Source organism: Centruroides sculpturatus, unplaced genomic scaffold, assembly GCF_000671375.1.
Source record: "Centruroides sculpturatus isolate CEXI.00-Female unplaced genomic scaffold, Cexi_2.0 scaffold398, whole genome shotgun sequence".
Taxonomy (NCBI): domain Eukaryota; kingdom Metazoa; phylum Arthropoda; class Arachnida; order Scorpiones; family Buthidae; genus Centruroides; species Centruroides sculpturatus.
Window position 1 is genome coordinate 151,642 of NW_019384660.1, and position 13,331 is coordinate 164,972.

General features: G+C 29.4%; 1 protein-coding gene across 5 annotated transcripts; it reads left to right on the plus strand.

Annotated features, from left to right (window-relative positions):
• The first annotated feature begins 1,902 nt into the window (after window positions 1–1,902).
• On the plus strand, window positions 1,903–13,072 carry LOC111626535 (pancreatic alpha-amylase-like). 5 transcript variants are annotated; one of them, XM_023369940.1, is made up of 10 exons: window positions 2,556–2,669; window positions 4,540–4,932; window positions 8,217–8,413; window positions 9,955–10,124; window positions 11,278–11,464; window positions 11,558–11,723; window positions 11,907–12,062; window positions 12,131–12,509; window positions 12,568–12,886; window positions 12,958–13,072. In XM_023369940.1, the coding sequence occupies exons 3-10, from the start codon at window positions 8,234–8,236 to the stop codon at window positions 12,970–12,972; spliced, it is 1,572 nt and encodes a 523-aa protein (XP_023225708.1). In that variant the 5' UTR covers window positions 2,556–2,669; window positions 4,540–4,932; window positions 8,217–8,233; the 3' UTR covers window positions 12,973–13,072. The 5 variants fall into 5 exon arrangements, with proteins under 5 accessions (XP_023225710.1, XP_023225708.1, XP_023225711.1 ...); XM_023369943.1 differs by lacking the exon at window positions 4,540–4,932 and adding an exon at window positions 2,838–2,926 and having other exon boundaries at window positions 2,654–2,669; XM_023369942.1 differs by lacking the exons at window positions 2,556–2,669; window positions 4,540–4,932 and adding an exon at window positions 1,903–1,938.
• Window positions 13,073–13,331: the final 259 nt, after the last annotated feature.

A 13,331-nucleotide genomic window follows, 5' to 3' on the forward strand; every position in this document is an offset into this window, starting at 1 on the left:
TTCAAACAGGGTGAACATAATCGTGCACACCAACACAGTAACATCGATACATGCAGAAATTACCCCCGATTTTTTTTCTCGACGTTCAAGGTTCCCTGTGTCCAAAAATGTAAAAAATCTTGTGGGGGGCATTTTTTGACCGATCTCCATACTTTTCGTCTGTTACGTATAACAGAACCGGGAAAGTAAAATCGATATTTTAATATGACATTATAATTTTAGTTGTTTAAGCACTATGAACTGCAATTAATCGACCACTAGGCATCCTTTAATCATTTATTTGTTTATTTAGTTGACTAAATAAACAAATAAAAGATGAAAGGATGCCTAGTGGTCGATTTATTGCATTTCATAGTGCTTAAACAACAAAAAATGTATAGCGACACGGTTTATGATTGGCATGACATCATAAGTTTATTTCTGATAAAATGTACTATATATAATTTCTTATAAAATTATAAATTAAATATAAAAAAACTTATTACATTATAGTAAGTACAATACAATATATCAATATATCAAATATGTAAAAATTATTAAGCAAGTAAAGGTTAAAATTTCATGATTATTTTTTATTTTTATTCTTTAAAAAATTGTACTATTTTAAGTTTAAAAAATTCGTTACGTGTATGAAAATTTAATAAATAAGTGATTTTTCTTTCTTTTATTTTATAATAATAATAATTATTATTATTATATAATAAAAAGGTTATTGAACAAATAAGTATAAAACAATATTACAGTACTTAGTTAATTCATAAGTGGATTAAAAAAAGTACATAATTTCACATTAATGAACCGTTAAAGTTTACAGTACATAATTTTCAGCACTTATAAGGATGAGATGTAGTATTTAGGATTTTATATATTCAGCAACCGCCAGTTATTCTGTCCACGTGGATAGAGAAAATTTCTTTTGAGATAAAACTAAATTTCTACTGAATTCCAGTTTAGAAGTATAATTATTATATTTTAAAAGTAATTTCATGATTAAAAGCCGTTAAATTTTGCTTGGTCCTTTAAAGAGAAAATTTATTTATTTTTTTAACAATAGAATTAAATCAACTATAAAAAATAAAGCAACGAGTTGCTTAACTTTCCAGGCAACATTTGCTGGCGCTATCTGTTAAATAGTTCTTTTTAATAAAACATTATATGTTTTTAATTATTATAAAATGGCAAAAAGCTTTGAAAATCATATGTTAAACTTTCAACCCAAATGAAATAATTTTATAAACATGAAAAACAATTAAAATATTACAAAGTTGATTGATTCTGAGAAGTCTTATAAAATACAGGGTGTCCCAACGAAAACGAAACGACAGAGATATCGCGTTCGTCCAAGCAAATCGCTCGGACAGGTCGATTTTATTCTCAAGGGGGACATCTTCTGCAATGAAGTTTTTGCGATTCTGAATACAACAGACAACAAAATTTTTAAAAACTTATTCATTTTTTATTAACTAAACAAACATTTATTTCAAATAAAGTAACACAAACTATTAAAAAACATAAAAAAACCTTTTAAGCTAGACCGCATATGCAAGGAAAAATAAGTTGATCATAAAATTAAGGTTGATAATGTGTTATCTGTTTCCAAATGTTATAATACAGTATTTTGTAGTGTTCACATTAAGCTTGACCACATAGTGATTCAATTCGAATTTAAGATTATTATTTGTTTATTGTGAATTTTTGTACACATAATCGTTATGGTTTACACAATTGCTGAAAGGGTAGAAATAGTAACTCTTCATTTCAGAAATGGCGAGAATGCTCATCTTACTNCAAAAATCTTTGAAAATCATATGTTAAACTTTCAACCCAAATGAAATAATTTTATAAACATGAAAAACAATCAAAATATTACAAAGTTGATTGATTCTGAGAAGTCTTATAAAATATATTACAGTATTTTAAATAGAAATTATTTATAATGTAAGTAATGTGTAATATAAAGTTATTACTTAATAGAAATTTCTTACATTTTCTAATATATAAACAAGTGAGCAAAGTCTGATTTTTAACCTTTGTTCAAACATTAGAATGAGTAGCCTGTTTCTTTAATTTTATTTAAATTTTTCCAAAATTGATAATCAGAATTTATAAATAACAAACTCCTTTCTAAATTAACATTAAATATTAAAACTTTTAAATCAAAAACAATTCAATTTATATTTTTATTTAGTTGTAAATTAATCCTTTTAGTTATAATTTAATAAATGTATTTATTGAGCATTTATAAGAAATAATACCAATTTTTTAATTGTTAAATTATTGAGTTTTTAAATAATAATTTGTGTTAATGTAAAATTTTAAAAGGTTTAAAATTTAAATGCATTAAAAAATAGGTTTTGCATCTTTTGAATATGTTAAATATGTAATTTTAAAGTGTTTTTATTAATTAAATAAAGCAAGTTTGGTTTATATGAACTCATAAAATCATATCTGTTTGTAGATAAACTGATAAATATCCTTGTTTATAATAAATATTTATTTAGATCATTTTTAATTAGAATATTTTTCAGATTAAAATTCAAAATCTTAAAAATTTTAAAGACAGTATTTAAGTAAATAAATTTTAGTTAAATAATAAATTTAAGCAATATTGATCAAGTTTTATCTGAGAATATAATTCAAATTCAAGTAATAGTATATGAATAAGTGCGGTAAGTTTTAATATGTCTTATGTATTTCTAATTATTGTTATTGAAATGGTAAATCGCATAAATTATTATAATTATTATTTATTTTTATTAGAAGTTCTCACTGGTCGGTATTAGATTAGGAAGAAAGCTTTTATAATTGATATTTACGTTGTCAAATATTCATTTTAGGTTTATTCTTACATAATCTCTCTTCAGCCTTTCTGTGGTCGAGTTCCTAAATACAACTTTACGAGTTTACAATAGTTTCAACGTTATCGGTACGATTCCTCCTATGAGAAATACTTTAACTATTTCGTACGAGAAAGGACGAGAATTATCTTTAGCAACATCAGTTGCGGAAGAGATATTAAAATTATTACTAAAATTTCGTCTTTTCTATCATATGAAATTGAAATAAACCAGCAACGAGTTGCTCAATTTCCCGGCAACATTTAAAATTTTGGTGGTTATCATACAGAGTGGTTATAATTAAAGTTGCGCTACTCAGACCTGTCTAGAGCACATTGTCGTGGACGTATTTTGATGAAACTTCGTATATATGTTATATGGACCATGGGAAAAAGGAAAATGCAAACAAAAAATATTTAGTTCGAATTTTTACTACTAGGTGAAAAAATGGTGCATGAAGAACAAGAAACACAAAATGGATTGCACATTGAACAAATGTTGTGAATAAAAACCTTTTGCGTGTTTCCATTTTGTGTTTCTTGTTCTTCATGCGTCATTTTTACACCTAGTGTAAAAATTCGAACTAAATATATATTTCTTTTGCATTTTTCTTTTTCCCTTGGTCCATATAACGTGTACACCAAGTTTCATCAAAATACATCCACAAGAACGGGCTCTAGACAGGCCTGAGTAGCGTAACTTTAATTATAACTATTTTGTATTTTATTTTTAAAACTTTTTATATATTTAACTATTATAAAATGGCAAAAGGATTAATTTTGAGGATATGGATGAGTTTTATGAAAAATTGTAAACGCTAATAATGAGTAAAATCGTTATTAAGTTTGACTCTACTGGAGATACGCACGATCCCCATTATCTCCCCACTCCTCAACCTTTAACTACCAAAATTTAATAGCATCAATCTCCTTAATAAACATATCTTCCTACAAAATTTCAGAAATTTTCGACAAAAAGCACAGGAGTTATTAAGTTTTTACTCTTGGCTTTTTAATTAATACTGTATTATTCTTTTTTTACGCACGTTATTTATCGGGGGAAAGGATATCAATTGTCTTGTGACATTTCCTTTTATATGTGAAATAAATATAAATAAATAAATATCTCTATCGAATAAATATATTCTGATATCATAAATAACAATNTTTTAAAACTTTTTATATATTTAACTATTATAAAATGGCAAAAAGATTAATTTTGAGGGTATGGATGAGTTTTATGAAAAATTGTAAACGCTAATAATGAGTAAAATTGTCACTAAGTTTGACCCTACTGGAGATACGCACGATCCCCATTATCTCCCCATTCCTCGACCTTTAACTATCAAAATTTAATAGCATCAATCTCCTTAATAAACATACCTTCCTGCAAAATTTCAGAAATTTTCGACAAAAAGCACAGGAGTTATTAAGATTTTACTCCTGTGCTTTTTAATACTGTATTATTCTTTTTTACACGCGTTATTTATCGGGGAAAGGATATCAATTGTCTTGTGACATTTCCTTTTATATGTGAAATAAATATAAATAAATAAATATCTCTATCGAATAAATATATTCTGATATCATAAATAACAATATCGATTAACTTAATTTAGAATTTATTTATATTTAAAAAATTTATAATGGAAAAATCTCTAACCAGTCACTAATTGGTTAGTAAAAACATTATATCATTTCAGGAACTTTATTAGTTTTTAGTAAAAAATTACTTTCCTCGCCAGACAAAACAATACATTCTAAATCAGCCAATTGTAGCATGACACATACTGTACAGTACGTAAAGCGGTGACATAATCAGAAGGAACAACTCGAAAGCAGGTTGCTTTAGTAGATCTTCAGTACTCTGACGTAGACAAAACGTTGAATTTAGGAACGTTTGCAAATGCCGACCGATATCATAACGTTGACATAAGATCAAGGAACGACAAATCTCAATCCGTTAGGCAAACGTTTGCGCAACGTTGACTTTAGAAATTCAGCTTGTGTCTTAAGATATCATAATCGGAAGTCCGGAACGATTGTGAATATTTGCCAGTAACTTATATTCAAGTTACATACAGTATATTATCTTGGTATTTATATTTCTGAAATTTTTAAAATTATTTATATCTTGTATTTATTTAGATATATCCTATNTCAGCTTGTGTCTTAAGATATCATAATCGGAAGTCCGGAACGATTGTGAATATTTGCCAGTAACTTATATTCAAGTTACATACAGTATATTATCTTGGTATTTATATTTCTGAAATTTTGCAGGGTGGTTTGCTTATTAAGTAGATTGATGCTATTAAATTTTTGTGAGTAAAGGTCGAGAGGGTGGAGAGATAAAAATGGTATGTATCTCTAGTAGGGTCGAACTTAATTACGATTTTACTCGTTATTATCATTTATAATTTTTTAAATAAAATTCGTCCCTACCCTCAAAATTAAGCTTTTCGTCATTTTATAACAGCTAAAAACATAAAAAGTTTTTAAAATAAAATATGATAACAGATGGCGTCACCAAAATTTTAAATGTCGCCGGGAAAGTTGAGCAACTAGTTGCTGGATTTTATTTTATATTATTTATTTTTGCTCTATTTTTTAATTGATTTACATTTTTAAATGCTAATTTTTGAACTTTCAAGATTGATTTCATTTATACTTTATAATCTTTTCTAAATTTGTTTATCTAAGGTTGTATTTATTTATGTATTCCTATAATTAAGGTTTAACAAATGAAAAATTATAAATGGAAGACACATTGTTTCCAAAAAAGGACATTACAAGTGTTTGAGTTCTTTTGTATGCCATCTGAATATCATACCCTTATTCTATTACTTTTTTATAAGATGTATTCTTTATAACGTTTATATTCTTTTTCCAAATAACAACTTTGCACTTTNTTTTCGTTTCCAAAAATACTTATTGTTACGGATAATAGAAACAATACAATAGACAAAGTTGTTAATAGCATGAAAACCGACAATTTACACTTGTTACATCTTATTAATAATAACTTCATAAAATTAAACGCATGCATGCATGCATTATACTACATTTATGAAGCATTTTCGGGCTGAAAAATGGTTTTTACCATGTCTTGTTCTTTATCTTTCTCATCGTTGTTCTTTGGACAGTATTATTTATATATGTATATATATATAGTCGAATCCATTTACGGAGCATCGGGTAAGGGAGCGGTTCACCATTGTTCCACGTTTCCTATTTTTTCTCTTATGTTTTACATTAGCGGGATTTCTGTTGAACAGTTTGTTTAAATGAGCAGAGCATTTTAGTAGCAGTCTGCATTGGATAAATCTTCCATTAGTCTGTTAAAAATTTAAATTTATAAAAACTACCTTTTATTAATACAACACAAAAAGTACCAAAATATTATTAAAAGTCATAGCAATGTTTGATTTGTTTCAATTTCATTAAAAATATAAATACATGTAATAATTATAAATATAAAAATACTTTCAGGGTGGGAAGATAATGGAGATGGTATGTATCTCTAGTAGGGTCGAACTTAATTACGATTTTACTCGTTATTATCATTTACAATTTTTTAAATAAAATTCGTCCCTACCCTCAAAATTAAGCTTTTCGTCATTTTATAACAGTTAAAAACATAAAAAGTTTTTAAAATAAAATATGATAACAGATGGCGTCACCAAAATTTTAAATGTCGCCGGGAAAGTTGAGCAACTAGTTGCTGGATTTTATTTTATATTATTTATTTTTGCTCTATTTTTTAATTGATTTACATTTTTAAATGCTAATTTTTGAACTTTCAAGATTGATTTCATTTATACTTTATAATCTTTTCTAAATTTGTTTATCTAAGGTTGTATTTATTTATGTATTCCTATAATTAAGGTTTAACAAATGAAAAATTATAAATGGAAGACACATTGTTTCCAAAAAAGGACATTACAAGTGTTTGAGTTCTTTTGTATGCCATCTGAATATCATACCCTTATTCTATTACTTTTTTATAAGATGTATTCTTTATAACGTTTATATTCTTTTTCCAAATAACAACTTTGCACTTTTCAGTTAAAGAATAAGAGTAGAGGAGAAGGTGGTATTATGGAACCCCAATTACATTTTAGTGAATTGTAAACAAGGTATCATAACTACACCCACATTTTTTGTGCGAAAAGTACCGGTAACTATTAAACTAAATGTTCCTAATTGGATTTTTCGCTAGTGTAATTATAAGTATGCTTTTCGAAGGCTTTTGTACAAAAAGTCCGAAAGTAGGCTTAGAGAAAATCGAGTGGTAATATGGAACCTTACTGTATATTTTCAAAAAATGCTTTAATGTAGCCAAAAAACAAATAGGAAAGAACAAAAAATGTTAAATAATTACAAAATTATTTACTCCAATGTATTTTATCGCAAAAATGATTTTATAATAGAAAAATATATTCCGGCAGCTCTTTTTCGATATTCTCAAGAAGAATTGACTTTCTACCTAGTGTTTTTTTTCCCAAATTGCTCCGGACGAAATGTCTGATTGCAAAGAGAGAGTTCGGAGGAGTTGAGTTCCATATTACCGTAAAAGCACCAAAGGGGTCCGTATTTCACGCATCGCCATCTCGAATTAACTTACGTCTGTCGAGACCAAAATTTAAAAAACGTGAACATCACACAGATTAATATGTACCCCTAAGTCTCTGGAACGGAATACATGCACCAGTGAACCTACAACTACACGATTTATATTTTTAAAATAATTAAATTTACTTAGCATTCAAAACTTGCGAATTTTGAAAAAAACAAACTTGCTGATTAAATGCGGACAACTGTTTAACTGAAGTAAAACGGGTTTTCCCCTTGCTATGGATGTCTGCCTAGTTCAGTTCAACCACATTCCGCTACAGTTCGCCTTTATTATCAGTTCGAAATGGGGTGGTTCCATAATACCCGCAGTGTTCCATAATACCTTCTCCTCTATTAATATATTAATTATATATTTTTACTTATTTTATTTAAGCTAAAATAATAATTAGATAAAGGATATCTTAACTTCAAAATATGCATGATATGCATATTTTTTAAATTCAGTTTTTAGAATTTTGTCTTCAAATTTCTAGAACATTTTTAAATTTTCTCTGCAGACTTATAAATTTAAGTGTTTAATGTACTTTTAAAATTTAATATTAGCTGTTTTAAAAATTTAAATGATCGCCATAATGATAAAAAAGAACTATAAAAACTATTTATGCAGATGGAATTTATCTTTATTATCGTCTACAAATGTTTTTATCTGTAGGAATTAGCAATGTGTATTTTTATATCTTGTTACAGCTATATATACTACATGCATTCTCCATAGATAAAACAGGTATTATTTATATTACAGATGGTCCATTGTATTAAATGGTTCAGATGGTAACTATTCTGTTGTTTCTGTTCTTACAAGCAGTACTGTGTTCATATTATGAACCGAATACAGTACCTGGTAAGAGCGTGTTCGTTCATCTGTTCGAATGGCGTTGGAAAGATGTAGCCGATGAATGCGAACAATTTCTTGGTCCTTTTGGATTTGGAGGCGTTCAGGTAAAATTTATGATATTGATACTATATTTATCAAATAATAGACATATTTGTTAAGAAAAGTGACGACTCTAGAATAAGGTAGTTAAACAATTTTATTTGCTAGTAAAATTCCAAATTATTCATAATACTGCCTAGCTCGAGGAGAACTTTTGGGAGAGTTTCCGATAGATCTCACCTGTAAACAAAATACGGTAGGGAAAGTAGGTGAAAGTAGTCTGATCATTCGTAAAGAAACCCCGGAAAAATTTTTTCTTCAGAAAGTCCATAATAAGGAAGAAATATTTACAGATTCCTTCGACACTCCTATTCCAAAGTAATTTCTGACGCACTTTTTTGAAGTGATATCGTCTGACGATCTTGCCACCTAGTTTCTTCATTATGGTTCAGGGCTTCTTCGTGCCCGCAAAGAAGATCCTTGCTTTTAGTGATTATTAGTTTATAATTATATCATAACAAACAAAATTCCGTTTTCATGGAGTAATGCTAGTCTAATATTAATTTTATTCTGTCTCTCCCTTTCAATGTCTTTCGCACATCTCTATACACAGTTCTGCGTGTAAGTCTTTTTCTGCGTTACACGCTAGTAAGTTTTGAAGCTTTAACATTGTCGGCTTTCCTTTCCTGACGTGATTGTTCCATAGTAGATCTATGAATTTTATAGACTGGATTTTGTCCGTTTGTTGAGTATCATATGTTTGCAGAACTTTCTCGTGTATTGTTTTCGTTTCCAAAAATACTTATTGTTACGGATAATAGAAACAATACAATAGACAAAGTTGTTAATAGCATGAAAACCGACAATTTACACTTGTTACATCTTATTAATAATAACTTCATAAAATTAAACGCATGCATGCATTATACTACATTTATGAAGCATTTTCGGGCTGAAAAATGGTTTTTACCATGTACAGTACTTAAGTGTCTAACTCATCTTTATTTTGACAAAATGTGTCTTTATCACGTTTTGTCATTGACCTCTTCATATGCTCTTTAGATAGTCTCTGTTTTTTAAGTTAGTTTATTTCGTTGTATTTAGCATGTTTGTTGTAAACTTTTATACTCCGAAAGAATTGTTATATAACCAAACGAACAACCGGATTATCGGGCCAGTTTTAATTATAAAGTAATTTGACTAGAGGTAGGCGGTTAGGCCGCCATCTCTTGATAAAATTAATTATAAATAAATTAATTTTAATTTAAAAGGTTCTGGAAGAAAAGAATCGGACCGTAGCAAAACTCGAACTCTCAATTTCTGCATATGCATTGTCAGTTTCTCCTCCAAAACTATTAATAATTAAGATATAACCAAAGTTTGTTTGGTTTTAATTTTAAAAAATTGGGTTCTGGATTATATATGAATTCATTGTATTTTATTATAATTTTTCCACAAGAAATCATACAGATCTCCAAATTCAATATAACTATATCAAAGGAAACATTTATTAAATTATCTGTACTTTATAATTTATATCGGATTTAGACAATATTTTCTGCTCATTTTCTTAATAATTTTAAAGATACTTTTGTTGGTTGTTTAGATATCCCCACCAAACGAAAATGGCATCGTATGGGAGCCCTTTTGGAATAAAGAAATTAAGAGACCGTGGTTCGAAAGATATCAACCAGTCAGTTACAAACTTGGAACTAGAAGTGGCACTGAATCTGAATTCCGTGAAATGGTTAGAAGATGTAATAATGCTGGTGTCAGGTAATATTTTAATACAGGTATAAAAAGTTATTTTTAATTGCCATACTTCAAGAAAATTATCAATTATAATTTTATTTATAATTATAGATCACAATGAAAATTTCGGATAATAACACTAATATTGACACTAAAATTAGTTTACACAGACATTCGCTAGCCAGAGTAAAAGCGAAATGCGATATTTTTCTATTAATTAATGCATTTGGTTTGTGAGTGAAGGTAAATGTCAATCCAACAAGATGGCTGGTAACATTTAGTTTTGACAATAATGCTATTTTTTTAAGTTTCATAAATTAGTTTCCCGTAAATGACAATACACAAAATTAAAATACTTGGCTTTAATCATTTTCATTCTGGGTTCGGCCAGACTCACAATAGCGTGGTCGGACAGTGAAGGACGGGGTTCCACATTCCGGGATGATCCATCTTGAAGTAAAAAATTTTTGAGGTTTCAGACCCAGCTGTATTCGTCCCCGGTTCCCCTTGAGTGGTAGACTGACACTTTGGGTAAATTCTTTTATTCTTCCGTATAACTCCGCGCGCGTAGCATTTGTTTAAAAATTCCTGCTGTGGAAAGCAACGTGGCGTCTTCCATGGCTCAGATAGTTTTGTTTCAATGTTGATTAGGTGGTTTTATGAATGAAAATTCAGTTGAGAAAAGTTGTGAAGGCGAGCGTTAATGCGCGCTGTGATGTAAGTGTCATCTCGAATTTTTTTCGAATGGTAGCCGATATTCTAATATTTTCGTGGCTACTTTGAATGCTCTGTCGGCAAGACAATCGATTTTATGGTTAAATTTTACAATGAAGGCCCTTCTTTTAAATTTTTTCTCTAAAAACGCATATTTTATAATCGTAGATTCCTTTATCACGACACTATCGATGGTACGACTGTTTTTTTCTTTCACCATCGTTCCCAAATGTCTACAAACGACAGCGCACGTCCGTGATAGCAGAGATGTTAGCTACCGCTATTAAAGAATGTACCCTTTTAACCGCTCGGCCATCAGACCCTCCGCCCGTCGAATCTGTTACATCATCAAAGATCATTATACACAATATGTTTTAAAATCTATTTTGACGTAATCCAATATCATCTCAATTTTTTACAAATAAAAGTTAGCAGGAAATAATAATAATTTTGCGTTTTGTAGAATATATGTTGACGCCGTTATTAATCATATGACCGGAGACATTGGCAAAGGTCAAGGCACTGCAGGTAGTCATTTCGATCCAGGTGCTCTTCAGTATTATGGAGTTCCTTACGGTCCAAGCGATTTCAACAATGATAAATGCCACAGCCAAAGTGGGAATATTGAAAATTATCAAGACAAACATCAAGTATAATTTTTATTTATGACGTTCTGATCAGTTTTTATGTGTCCAATACATACTTTGAATAATCGGACTCTTTCATTATATCGCTATTTATAGGTCCGTGATTGTCGCTTGTCTGGTTTGGCAGATTTAAATCTAGGCAAACAATATGTCAGAGATAAAATCACCGAATATTTAAACTATCTGATCGATATCGGAGTAGCTGGGTTTCGCTTTGATGCTGCCAAACATATGTGGCCTTCCGATATTAAAGCCTTAAGAGATCGATTGANGCATATCTCGAAATTTCAAGGGTTGTCTGGTTTGGCAGATTTAAATCTAGGCAAACAATATGTCAGAGATAAAATCACCGAATATTTAAACTATCTGATCGATATCGGAGTAGCTGGGTTTCGCTTTGATGCTGCCAAACATATGTGGCCTTTTGATATTAAAGCCTTAAGAGATCGATTGAAAAATTTGAATACTGAATTTTTTCCACCCAATACTCGTCCTTTTGTTTTTCAAGAGGTAATAGATTTGGGTGGCGGAGAAGCTGTCAAAGCTGACGAATATTTACATATTGGAAGAGTCACTGAATTTCGTTATGGAAAACACTTAGGTGAGTCATTTTCCTCTTGTTATTAAAATCATAGATTGCAATTAATTTTTTCTAGTTATTTAATTCAGGTGATGTAATACGAAAGAATTACGATCAGAGATTAAAGTATTTGAAAAATTTTGGAGAGGAATGGGGTATGGTTCCTGGTGGAAATGCGATAACATTTATTGATAATCATGATAATCAAAGAGGACACGGTGCCGGAGGTTTTGGAACCATCCTTACTTTCTTTGAAGCACGAATGTACAAGATGGCCTCTGCTTTTATGTTAGCTTGGCCTTACGGTTTACCACGTGTAATGAGTAGTTATCAATGGCCTCGACATATCGAACATGGCAAGGACAAAAATGATTGGATTGGTCCTCCTCACGATGACAATTATAACATTAAACCAGTGATTAGAAATTCAGATATGACTTGCGGAAACGGATGGGTATGCGAGCATAGGTAAGATGTTACAACTTCTGATTGTGGAAGCAAAGAAAATAATTTCTTGATATTTTAGATGGCGCCAAATATATAATATGGTGAAATTTCGGAATGTCGTCGGTTTCGAACCAGTAGATTACTGGTGGGACAACAACTATCATCAAATTGCGTTCGGTAGGAAAGGGAAAGGATTTTTGGTCATTAATAATGACAACCATCCAGTAGATCAGAATTTTCTCACCGGTTTACCTGCTGGCACTTATTGCGATGTAATATCTGGTAACTTGGAAAATAATTCATGCACAGGTAAAAAAGTAAACGTTGGAAATGATGGTAGAGCTCAAATTTTTGTAGATAATAATTGGGAAGATCCTATGTTAGCTATTCATATCGAAGTAAGTTTATCAGTTTGTTTTCTTTAATTTGTTTTGTTGAATTTATAATAATAAATGTTTTATATTTTCAGGCAAAACTAAAGTAATTATTACATGCATAGAAGTCATTCGTTCAACACAGAATAAATGCAATGGAATTTTGTTAAAATGTTTGATTTATTTAAATAAATGTTTATGATTTATTCATTTTGAAATATTTGTCGATTATTTCTAAAACTGAAAATTCGATAAGTACTTTACATCGAATTAAATAACATTACTGCATAAAATTAAAAGTGTTTTAATTTAAAAACGAGCAAATATTTATTGTGACATCGTGCCGGACTAGAATTTTTAATCACATTTTTAATTAATTAAATTAAATTTAAAATATGCAGTATTTTAAATTTAATTAATACCACCTCAAACTAATAGTCGCTTGCCCCTGTACATCATACTTTTCCTT

What these genes read in the sequence shown, in the direction of transcription:
- LOC111626535 (XM_023369942.1), top strand. Translation starts at nt 8,234, where the DNA reads ATGGTTCAGATGGTAACTATTCTGTTGTTTCTGTTCTTACAAGCAGTA. An exon ending in TGTAATAATGCTGGTGTCAG is followed by an intron (nt 10,125 to 11,277) that starts GTAATATTTTAA and finishes TGCGTTTTGTAG; the next exon opens with AATATATGTTGACGCCGTTA. An exon ending in GGATGGGTATGCGAGCATAG is followed by an intron (nt 12,510 to 12,567) that starts GTAAGATGTTAC and finishes TTGATATTTTAG; the next exon opens with ATGGCGCCAAATATATAATA.